The sequence below is a fragment of the Fukomys damarensis genome, unplaced genomic scaffold, assembly GCF_012274545.1.
Source record: "Fukomys damarensis isolate Sample0158 unplaced genomic scaffold, DMR_v1.0_HiC HiC_scaffold_7, whole genome shotgun sequence".
NCBI lineage: Eukaryota > Metazoa > Chordata > Mammalia > Rodentia > Bathyergidae > Fukomys > Fukomys damarensis.
In genome coordinates, this window is record NW_022900919.1 from 29443711 (window position 1) to 29455171 (window position 11461).

Sequence of the window (11461 nt, forward strand, 5' to 3'; positions counted from 1 at the left end):
AAAAAAAAAAAAAAAAAAAAAAAAAAAAAAAAAAAAAACAACATACTGGAAAGACACACACCAGATTTATGGTGTTTGTCCCATTGGAGAGGCTAAAGGGATCAGTGAAACTCCAGTGGGATTAGGTTTACTTGTGATGTTCTATTTGTTTCCTCTCTACTGTTAAGCTCCTAAGCAAAAACCTCAAATCTGTGATCAGATCCTCACTGACATGTTACTCAAACCCGACAGCTGTTCCCGCCAAGGTGACATACAAGCTTCCTGTTGAACACAGCATCTCCTGGGAGTCTCCTCAGCACTCTAACTTGTACTTTCTGTTCTTTTTTGAGACAGGTCTCACATGTAGTCCAGGCTGGCCTTGAACTTGTGGTGATCCTGCCTCAGCCTCCTAAATGTTGGGATCACAGGTGTGCACCAAAATGCTTAGCTTCAAATGATTCTTCATTAGAAAAATCTCTCCTTATTGTGGACCCTGTTTCATTTCAATGCATTTTAACCTGCCACATACCCCTTGAGGGACAAGGCAGAATCCACACAGCCACTTGTTAATTCTTAAAACTGGTGGTCATTTAGAAACTCTAATTTGGGTTTCTTCTATTTCTTAGCAGTGAAACTTTTTTTTTTTTTTTGATTTTTTGAGACAGGGTCTCACTAGTTGACACTGACCTAGAGCTTACTATGTAGCCCAGGCTGGTCTCGAACTCACAGCAATCCTCCTGCCTCAGCCTCCCGAGTGCTGGGATTACAGGCGTGCACCACCATGCCTGGCTGGTAGTGAAACTTTTTAAAAATGAAGTCTTGCCATGTTGCCCAGACTAGACTCAAATTTGCAGTCTTCTTGCCTCAGCCTCCCTAGTAGCTGGATCATAGCCTTTTCTTTTGAGATGGTATCTTGCTGTACTGCCCAGGATGGCCCAGAATCTCAGGCCCAGGAGATTCTCTTGTCTCAGCCTCCTGAGTGGCGAAGATGACAAGTATGTGCGACCACGACCAGAGTGCTGACTTTATAATGGCTACTTCATGCAGCTCATGTTAAAAATAAGCTCCTATTCAGCACTTGGGAGGCTGAGGAGGAGGATCACTATGAGTGCAAGGCACAGACCATCACAAACAATGGAAATAAAAGGCTGGGTGTGGTGGTGCATGTCTGTAATCTAAGCATTTGAGAGGCTGAGGCATGAGGATTACTGTGGATTTCAAGCCAGACTGGGCTACAAAGCCTGGACTATACAGCGAGACCTTGTCTCAAAAAAACCAAAAAAAGAAAAAATAGAAAAGGAGCTCATTTCCCTGACAGGATCAGTGAACCCGTCTATACATATGCCGTAAAATGGCATGGGATGGCGCACACACCCTGGGTGGGCCTCAGCCTGTGAGCTCCTTCCATCTTAACTAAGCCTCGAGTTATGTGCAAGTGCCCAAGGGGGTGACAGCTGCCCACACCTGCTGCCCTGCCCTCTATGGCGTCAGTATGTGTCGGGGTGGCATCACCGGTCAGCGGTGGTGTATTTCAGTGGGGGAATCCTTGTGCCTCTGCCAGTGCAGCTCTTAGCTCTCAGCAAGCAGGAGACTGTGATCCCTCTTCCCCTGCGGGGAGAGCAGCGCCTGCTCTGGCTGTGTCCTTGCCCTCTCCTGGCTTCTGACCATCCCGGCTCTGGTCCTTTTCCATGTACTCTTCCAGACGCAGCAGCCACTTGTCCCAGAAGCAGGAGCAGAGCTCGGTGTCCAGGAAGTGGGCGTGCGCGGGGGACCCGTCCTTGTAGGCCACCACGATCAGGCCGCACTGCACCTGCACAGAAACAAGTGGTGCCAGGGTTCCCGTGAGTCCAGAGCTCAGGTTTGTTACTTCAGGACCATGCCACCTCCAAGGTGGTGACTGAAGACCGCACATGGTGCCGGGTGTGGTGGCCCAGGCCTACAATCCCAGTACTCCAGAGGCCAAGGCCAGGGCATCACCATGAGTTTGAGGCCAGCCTGGGATGTGGGAGCTCAAGACCAGCCTGAACTACATGCCGAGACCCTGACTCAAAAAGGCATAAAGAAAGAGACTATACTTAAGGCACACGGGGAGTGCGTGACGCTGAAGAATGGACTAGGAGCAAGAGGAAGAGGAAAGAAGCCCAGGAAGGAAGAAATGGTGCTTCTCAGGCAAGAGGAGGCCTGGGGCCAGGTGTGGGGTCCCTGGGATGGAAAGCACGGCCTGACCTGGAAGCTGTAGTTGGAGTCATGGTTTAGGGCACCCATGTAGGCCACCACCTGCAGCGGGTTGTCGTACGTGTTCCGGAGGAGCGGCTTTGGCTTCTCCGACGTCTTCCAGTCGATCACACACAGCTTGCCCCTGAGAGACCAGAGAGGTATCTGCGGTGTTGGCTCAGACCAGAGTTGCCCCTGTGTAGTTTACAACTAGCACTTAAACAATGCTTCTACTCTCCACGTTCTCTCCTCCAACCCTTTCTTGGTACCAGGGATCAAACTCTGGCCCTTGCGCTTGCGAGGCACTCGCAAGAACCACTGAGCTAAATCCCAGCCCCCACCCCCACCCTTTTAACAAACTTTCTAGTCCCAGGAATTGAACAATGAGGCCTTCAGAGAGCTACACCCACAGCCCTTTTTTTTTCACTTTGAGACAGGGTCTCAATAAGTCACTATATTGTCCAGGATGGGCTCAAACTTGTGAGCCTCCTGCCTCAGCCTCCCAGTGTTGGAAATACAGGTGTGCTCATCACATGTTGCTCTGACTGAAAGAGCAAAAAAGTAGACAGCAGGGCTATGGAAGTGTTTTATAATCTGTATGAGAAGCATCTGAAGTTAGGATGTGTTGTATGCTGTGGGGTGGAACTGACTGACTGTGTGGTTTCCTCGGGGGAATCTACAAGGAGCCAGAAACAGCCACTGCATTTCTGGGCACTCAGGCTCTTCTCAGAATCGAGGCTATGCTGCCACAAAACTTTCAGGTGCTCCACAGTTTCTAGACTGATGAGTCTGCTGTCCTGTTGTTTTTTTTTTGGACCAGAGATTGAACTCAGGACCATGCACTTGCGAGGCAGGTGGCGGACTGAGCCAAATCCCCGGCTGCCCTGCTTTTCTATAGTGCTGGAGATGGAGCTGAGGCCCTGCACACTCTCCCCTGGAGCTCAACCCAAGACACACAGAGGATCTCCCCACCCTGTCATGGCTTGGTGCTGTGCTGGAGCGAGGTCCCTGTGGCTTAGTCACCCCAGGCATCTGGAGGAACTGGTAAAAAACGGTAACACAGCAACAGGAAGCATAGAGAGTCTGAGTTCCTATCACATCAGACACTGCCTGGAAGCCAGGAAGAAGCAGATTTTCAAGGCCAAATGATCATGGTCTTTAGGGAAACAGGAACACAGAAAGAAAGGAAAAAAGAAGAAAAATTAGAAGAATAGAAAAACAAAAACAGCGGGGTGTGGTGGTGCACGCCTGTAATACCAGCACTCGGGAGGCTGAGGCAGGAGGATGGCTGTGAGTTCGAGAGCAGCTTGGGCTACATAGTGAGTTCCAGGTCAGTCTCAACTACAAAGTGAGACCCTGTCTCAAAAAACAAAAACAGAAAAACAAAAGTAAAAATTCTGAGAACAGGAAACAGAATGCTAGGACCTATCTGATCTTATAGCTGGTATCTAGATTTGCGGAGGGGGACAGCTGGAAGCCAGGCCACACCAGGGACACTGAGAAGTGTGCAGATATGGAGTACTCACTGATCAGGATGATATGGCTCGAACCCACTGTACCTGCCCTTGCCTCCTGCCCTACTTTTGCTTCTTACGTAGGTTAGACTTAATTTTGAGGCAGGGTCTCTCTGTGTTGTTCAATTGTCTAATTTGGGCTTAAACTTGCTACCCTCCTGCCTCAGCCTCTAGGCATGCACCACCAGCATGCCCAGCCTGGCCTGACTTTAAAGAGGCAGAAACCACAGTACCTGCAGCCAGGGTTGAGAGGAAAAGATCTCTCTTGACAGGCCTCAAGATGATCGTTCCTTGCAAGGCTGTCACAGAAACTGTCTCCTACTCACCGGTACTCGGCCACACAGTCCAGCAGCCCCACGTACTGCAGGGCCCCGTGATGGACAGCACTCTCGAGAGCATGCACTCCATGCAGGTCTTTCAGAAGATGCTGCACGCTTCTGATGTAGCCACAGGTGAGGGTACTTTCATCCTCTTTTATGTTCCCCTTGGCTGAGAGTATATTTTCCAAGGCTTCGTGGAAGCGCTTCCCTTGTAAAAAGATGTCTGCAAAGAAAATCAAAGAGAAAGAAAACAAAACCAAAGCTAGTACTAACAACCAAATGCTCTAAAAATCTGATATCAAGTTAAAAAAAGAAAAATCCTAAAAAGTTACTTTAAGTGGCAAGTCCTAAGACATCAAATTTCAGCTTTTAATTTTTTTTTCCTTTGGTTTTTTTTTTTTTTTTTTTGAGACAGGGTCTCACTATGTAGTTGAGACTGACCTGGAACTCACTATGTAGCCCAGGCTGGTCTCGAACTCACAGCGATCCTCCTGCCTCAGCCTCCTGAGTGCTGGGATTACAGGCGTGCGCCACCATGCCTGGCTTCAGCTTCTTATGAAAACTAAGAATGCACTTTCAAGAACAAAAGGAATTAGAATAGTTTAGAAATGAAGTGCATTAGAGTGAAGTATTTCTCTTACAATTAGGCCAAACCTAGAACTGCAGATCTGGGAATTACAGAAGTGTATCTAGTTTATGGCACTGTGTATCAAGTATCTAATTTAATGGGTTAAATGGCTGTACTAAGAAAAAATCATTAGAAATTTAGGGAACCCTGTCTCTAGTTCTTTATTAGGAAATTCCTTTTTCTTTTTTTGGTACTGGGGATCGAACTGGTGCCACCGGTATAAATCCCCAGCCCTCTCTCTAGTTCTTTTTACATATGAACATAATTAAGCAAGGGAATCCTTTTATTAATAGGACTAGTGTCCACAAGACATGAAAATCAAGTCACACAAATAAAAATGACTGGGTGTGGTAAGATTTGGAGAGAAGACGCAGCTGCTATGTCCGGTTGATTTTCCTCATGTTTTCCAGTTAAGAAAAGGGACACAAACAGGTTAAATAAGTACAAGAAATACTATACAGTCACTTGAGTATTGGTAAGGGAAGGAGCCACAGAAAAAGGGACAAAGTTAGGCTAAGGAGGGGCCTTAATGCTGTCAGAGTGTTCATTTTCAAACAAGGATCTACAAGATGAGGACAATCATCAAGCAATGAAGCCCTACTGGCCCAGGCGCTGCTGTTACTCTGCCCGAAGCAAAAGCCTGACTGGTACCCTCGTCCTTCCAGACCAGCGGACCTACAGCAAAATGTAGCTCCCCAAGGGAGAAGGAGAGCAACTTCACCCAGTGAGGGGACAGGAAGCCATATGCCAGTCTTCCAAGAGACTCTGAGAGGTCAGTTCTACCACTGGCAAAAATAGAACTGCTCCAGGGAAATTACTTGGAGGGCAAAATGGAATTCAACTAGGAGCTAAATTACTGTACTCCACACATACTTGGCTCAAGTGAAATTATTAGTACACGAAAGACCTACAAGAAACTTAAGACTTGTGGAATTAAAATCTAAGAAAAGAGATATAGTAATCACCTACAGACAAGTCAGAAGGTAAACTTGTTTATAACAGGAAGCGCAATGGGGATTTTCAGTAGCAGAGCACTTGGCAAACTGTGCTGGATGCCCTATTACCCCCATCCAAAAAAAACCACAAACAAAACAAGAAAAACTGCTTCTCTCATAGCCTTGCAAAGGATGATTCATTCCCTGAAGCATATCTAACCTGTGTTCTTCAAACAGTGGCCATAAAATGGAAATCTAGATTTCAGGGTCAGGACACTGCATACGATTCAATTTATAAAAACAAAAAAATGACCCAAGTAGATTTATTATAAGTAGCAGCAAGTCAAGAGTACTGAGCCAAAACAATTAAAGACGTGAAATGCTTTCACTTCTCCATACAAGTACATTAAAACAACAACAACAACAACAACAAAAAACAACCAAAAAAAATGTATCTTCAATATTCTGATGCTTAGAGTTGTCAGGATGACTGGTGTTTTGTTTTTGTTTTTGTTTTTGAGACAGGGTTTCATTATGTAGCTCAGGCTGGCCTTGAGTGCTGCGATTACAGGTGTGTACCACCATGCCTGGCATGATGGCTGATACTTTAAGGTTAAAAAAAAAAAAATCAGTGAAACAAACAAAATTTAAAAACAAACTCCAGCCCTTTCTACTATGATCAGTATTTAAAAATCAGATTTCTCTTTCTCACTGGCCTTCAAAAGGAGAAATGATTGGGGTGGGGGTTACTGGGGATCAAACTCAGGACTTTGTGCTTACAAGGTAGGTGCAGTACCACTGAGTTAAATCCCCAGCTCTAGGAGAATTGATTTTTGGAACACCGCACAAATCCTGGGAAGACCACCAGCTCTGGCACATCTCTACACTAAGGACTCCCGCAAGACTGGGCAAAAAGAACTTCACCCCTGGTATTTTTCAGACATCCTCTCCAGACCAGTTAATCAGTTAATTCACTTTCTTCTTCCTCTTTCACCCTTACCCCGACACCATCTGCCCGTGGTTGCCCCCACTGTGAAAGTGAACGTGCTCCTGCTTAAGGCTTACAGTGAGTTCACTGTGAAACATAGCAGAGCGCCACCTGCATCTCCACCAGAGCTCGCTCACATTCCAAAGAGAAACCCCACTTCTGTAGCTTTGGCTTTGGGTGTTATGTAGCTCAGGCTGGCTTTGAACTCAGTGACCCTCTTGCCTCAGCCTCCCGAGTGCTGGGAAGACAGGTGTGCACCACCCTACCAGGCATCCCCTCTTGGTGTTAAGGGCCTGGCCATCAGCACCCTTCCTTGCTCTGCCCAGAGCTATGGACCCTAGGCTTCCGACGACCAACGCGTTTCTACCTTTAGCTCCTTATCAGTCATTTCAGGATTCTGGAAAGCTGTTACATTCCTGGCTTAGGGAAAAATGACCCCTTCATTAGGAGATGATCAATTCTAAATTCTAGTGGTACAAACATAGACTGGTGACTTCACCGATAAAATTCTCATGCTGCGTGCTCAGAGAGCAGAGCACATCTTGGTGGTTTTCATCGATGAACTATCGTAAGCAGCAGCCCTTGCACACTGCTCTTGCCCCATGCCACTGAGACACGTTGTCTTAAGGGGCTCAGGCCTTGACCATTCTTGTCATACCCAGGAACCGCCTATGTAGTTAACACTTTTCTTTGAAACATAAATGACTGCACAGCCTGGCATGGTGGCAAACGCCTGGAGAGGCAGTAGGACTGCTGAGTTCCCAGCCAGCCTGGGTCATAGTGAAACTTCATCTCAAAACAAAACAAAACAAAAACATGAGGATGTAGCTCAGTGGCACTGCACCTGACTGGCAAGCTCGAGGTCTTGAGTTCGATCGGGTATCAAAAAGAAAAAGGACTGAGTAGTTAGCGTTTTAGCAAATTAATCAGTTAACACACTCACAGTTTTTCTTTCCTTTCTCAGTACTGGGGATTGAATCCAGGGTCAGTGTACATAACTACATTCCCAGGTCTTAGTTAGGAACAAACTTGATTCTCCTGCCTTAACCTCCCAGAATGCTGGGATTCTAGAAGTGCTCCACCTTGCTCCTCCATATTTTTTTCCTTTTTTCGTACTGGGGATTGAACTCCAGTCCTCGTGCTTGTGAGGCAGGTGGTGCAACCACTGAGCTAAATCCCTGGCCCTCCTCCATATTTTCTCTAAGATGCCTGAAGACAATATAAAAGTGGTCCTGTGGCAGTAGGCACTGCTCTTGAGGAAGCATGGGTTAAGGAATGTCTATAAGACATGGCTTTAACCAAAGACACCCATGTAATTCTCATGGACCAGCTAACTGACCTGTGTCAATGGTCTGGTTTTGGCTGCAAGGTACTTTAAGGAAGCTACTCTCCTTGCTTGTCTGAGGTAGGACTTAAGGGCTAAGGTTTATTTCTTTTTTCTTGTTGTTGTTGTTTTCTTTGAGACAGGGTCTCACTATGTAGTTGAGACTGACCTGGAACTCACTATCTAGCCCAGGCTGGTCTCGAACTCACAGCGATCCTCCTGCCTCAGCCTCCTGAGTGCTGGGATTACAGGTGTGCGCTACCACTGGCTCCTCTCAGTTCTTAACCAAGAGCATCTGACTAGCTCAAATGACCAAGATGTAACATAAGATTGTACGTGTTCCAGCTTGGTGCCAGGGCTTTAAATTCACCTTCATTTACAATGAGAAGTAGAATTAACAAGTGGGCATTTACTAGACTCTGTGGACAGAATGCCTATCAAACAACTAGAATCTTTCCCATAAGCGACTGACTTCCATAATCAACAAAGAACAAGCAACTCTGATATTGCTTGTAGTTTACAAAACAAATGCACTTTACAAATTTAGTCAAATTACTTGATCTCTGCTTCTGTTTCATCTGTAAAATAAGGGTAATATAGCTATGCTTCATGGACTTGTCATAAGGATTGAGTTCATACACATGAAGAACTAGTTAATTCTAACTATTCAAAAGTATTGTCGCCTGGTGTGGTGGCGCACACTTGTAATCCCAGCACTCAGGAAGCTGAGGCAGGAGGATCGCTGTGAGTTCGAGACCAGCCTGGCTACATAGTGAGTTCCAGGTTGGTTTCAATTACATAGTGAGACCCTGTCTCAAAAAAACAAACAAACAAGAAATAAATAAAAAAAAAGAAAGTACTGTCATTCCTTTCTAGTAAGGTTTTTCCTAAAAGCCTCCTTTTGATACCAATGCTCTATATTCTAGAAAGCACAGTAACCACACAGAACCAGAATTAAAGAGAATTACTTGAAGTATATTCTGCAAAGCCATCTTCTCCCAGCTCCAGAATCATTCGCTGTCTCCACCTCTCTAAATAGAAAATCTGTTCTGCTGTCATGGTTTGCTGCAGGACCCGGGTCACACTTGGTATGATACTCCTTTGCAGAGGGATTTTCAAAGGAACTGAAGGCGCACTTGTGTTTGGTTTTAGGCTCCTGTCTGGATTGAAGATAGGAAACCAGTTCTGGGGAACTCTGGCTTTGTCTTGCTTTGGGGGTTTGGCTTTACTCACAGGTCCGAAGAGTAAAGCATCTTCCTCCAGCAGCGATTCTGGAGTCTGACCAGGACCTCGGAATGACAAGACCGACCTTACTAACTGAGAGTATCTGGCCTGGTCCACTTCTTCATACGGGTTTTTCTTCTTCGGGCCACATGAATAGGAGGAAGTGGAGAAACCAACAATGTGGGCTGGTTCTACAGAAAACCCCTTGGAACTGAGCTGCTTGTAAATGGTCCAAAATGCTTTCATCTTTAGCTATTTTCTGCTTCCCCAGTCTGTAAACAACGTTGAGCCTTGTAGAGTTTGGATTCCTATTAAAACATTAAGAGAAAAATGGGGTTAGGTACAGATGCTTTATATTTGAACCACCAAAGGGAAATTTGCATTGGAATGACTCATCACAGCTGTATCCAGGAAGACTTCTGGACATGTTAGGAGAAAGCTACTTCCTAAGAGTCACTAACCAATACCAGAAAGACCACCACTTATTAAATGCCAACTGGTAGTGGAGTGGTTTTATTACATGCTACAATTCTTCTGGGAGGATTAAAAGCACACCCAGAGTCTCAGAGGCAAAGTGTAGAACCAGCTTTATTCTTACTGTCAGACTGTAAAGTGTCAGCATAGATGCCATCTTCGTTAAAGGTTAAGCTCGCCCTCTTGAGAAAGCAGGAAAGGCCCAGAGTCATCAAAAGGACAGCACATATTCAGGAAAATGGTCAGGAACGAACACCAAGTGTGAACATTCCAGATAAAGAAATAGATGATTCCCGTAAAGATTAACCATAGCCCTACACTTTGTCACAAAAATGTCAGCCTCATCCTGTGCAAACTATATGTTCTGTTCCTTTCTTCTAACTGCCGCATTTCGCTTCTGTAATTTTGCTTGCTTCTGCCCCATCTAAAAATGTATAAAACACTCTTGTGGTCTGGCTCGGGGAGGGGCGCTCTCCAAGTCGTTGCTTGGAGGGGCCGTCTGGCCAGACTAATAAAGGTCTGTTAAGACCATTCTTGGGTGTGGTTCCGTCGGTTCCTTTGGGGTGTTGTCTTGCTGTTGCTGATCGGTAGCTCTTCAAAACGTTTGGTTAAGATCCCTGGTGGTCTTACACTTACCATCGGTGGGTCACCCTGGGTTCACACACCAACAGACTGACTGACCCTTATTTGGGGTTAAGCGGGGCAGATAATACTCTCTGGCTTGCAGGAGTTACAGAGTACAAGTCACAGGGGCTCAGCAAATTCAAGGGCATTAAAGATAGCAAGCTCTGCGGAGAGTTACACCTCATTTACATTTGGCGGGGAGATAACAAAACTGAGAACAAAGAAAATTTCTCAGACGCTTCAAAGGAAGTGCCAGGCTAGGTAAGCCCAGGCACGTTGAGGGAATGGGGTGGGGGGTTCTCCATCAGTAAGTCTGGCTTTAACTGCAGAGAAGCATGTTCCCCCGTTCAATGGGAGGCCTGACAAAACGCCCCCGATATATATACATATATTTTTTTTGGTACCGGGGATCGAACTCAGGACCTTGCACTGTGAGGCAGGTTTGGTGGCACTGAGCTAAATCCCCAGCCCCGACCCTGATCTTTATGTTTATTTAATAAATTTTACTTTACCCCTTTCCCCTCCGGCAAGCCCGGCCTGATCTTAAATCCAGAGGAAAGAGACCAGGAGGCCAGGAGGCCAGGTTCTCGGGGGACACAGTCTACACGGATATTTCTCATTCCCTCCTCACACCCTCGAGGGGGGTCCGCTTATCACCCTGGAGCATCGCGACAGGGGTGGCGCTGCGCCGGCCAGGGCGCTCCGGACAAACCCTCGGGCAAGTTCGTATTCAGTAAGAGACTAGAAGGCAAGGTTACCGCAGGCGTAGTATCTCGGACGTCACCACGTCTCATCGCCCGGTTCCCGAGCAGCCTCCCGCGACCCGTATTTTCATGGTTCCCGCGCTTTGGCCTAGTGTTAGGTCCCGCCCCAGGGAAGCAGCCCCAGCACGCACTGCGGCCCTCACGCCCCGCCCCCTCACCTCCTGTCCGCCTCTACAGACCTGGATCTGTGGGGATCCCGCCCCTTAGGCGGAAGCGCGGGTCCTTCAAATCGCAAGCTTTTAGTATCGCGAGATTGTGTACGTCACCGCTCGCCGCCATATTGGGGTTGGGTTGATTCATATAATTCCGCTCCTCACAAACACGCGGTCTTTCTTAAGGCATCCTCGCTATTAGAGTGGCTGCCACTTCGCGTCCCTGTCTCAGTCTTGAGGTCGGAGGTTCCTGCTTAGTGCGGAGCGAGGGTAGGCCCCGCGTTGCTTTTTTGCTCGCCTCCAAGATGGGCGGCTGCGGGG

At 46.9% G+C, this 11461-nt stretch overlaps 2 protein-coding genes across 6 annotated transcripts in view; one reads left to right on the forward strand and one right to left on the reverse strand.

Annotated features, from left to right (window-relative positions):
- Positions 1-1216: 1216 nt before the first annotated feature.
- On the reverse strand, positions 1217-11246 carry Mgme1 (mitochondrial genome maintenance exonuclease 1). 5 transcript variants are annotated; one of them, XM_010634143.3, is made up of 5 exons: positions 11168-11246; positions 8871-9434; positions 4034-4250; positions 2206-2338; positions 1217-1789 (listed from the first exon to the last, which is right to left on the reverse strand). In XM_010634143.3, exons 2-5 carry the CDS (start codon positions 9370-9372, stop codon positions 1556-1558), a joined length of 1086 nt encoding a protein of 361 aa, XP_010632445.1. In that variant the 5' UTR covers positions 9373-9434; positions 11168-11246; the 3' UTR covers positions 1217-1555. The 5 variants fall into 5 exon arrangements, with proteins under 5 accessions (XP_010632445.1, XP_010632446.1, XP_010632444.1 ...); XM_010634144.3 differs by having other exon boundaries at positions 11147-11226; XM_010634142.3 differs by lacking the exon at positions 11168-11246 and adding an exon at positions 10983-11116.
- Positions 11247-11335: 89 nt separating this feature from the next.
- Snx5 (sorting nexin 5) overlaps positions 11336-11461 on the forward strand; it is an 18597-nt gene continuing 18471 nt past the window's right edge. The window contains exon 1 of the mRNA XM_010634141.2: positions 11336-11410. The gene's annotated coding sequence lies outside the window, so the exon portion shown is untranslated. The remainder of the gene's footprint in view (positions 11411-11461) is intronic.

Bases quoted from the DNA above. Each gene is read 5' to 3' on its own strand.
- Mgme1 (XM_010634143.3), bottom strand. From the start codon at position 9,372: ATGAAAGCATTTTGGACCATTTACAAGCAGCTCAGTTCCAAGGGGTTT. The intron at 4,251-8,870 runs GTAATTCTCTTT...TTTTCTTTGCAG, and splicing joins CTTTGCAGAATATACTTCAA to ACATCTTTTTACAAGGGAAG. The intron at 2,339-4,033 runs GTGAGTAGGAGA...CTGGTCTCTCAG, and splicing joins GACTGTGTGGCCGAGTACCG to GGGCAAGCTGTGTGTGATCG.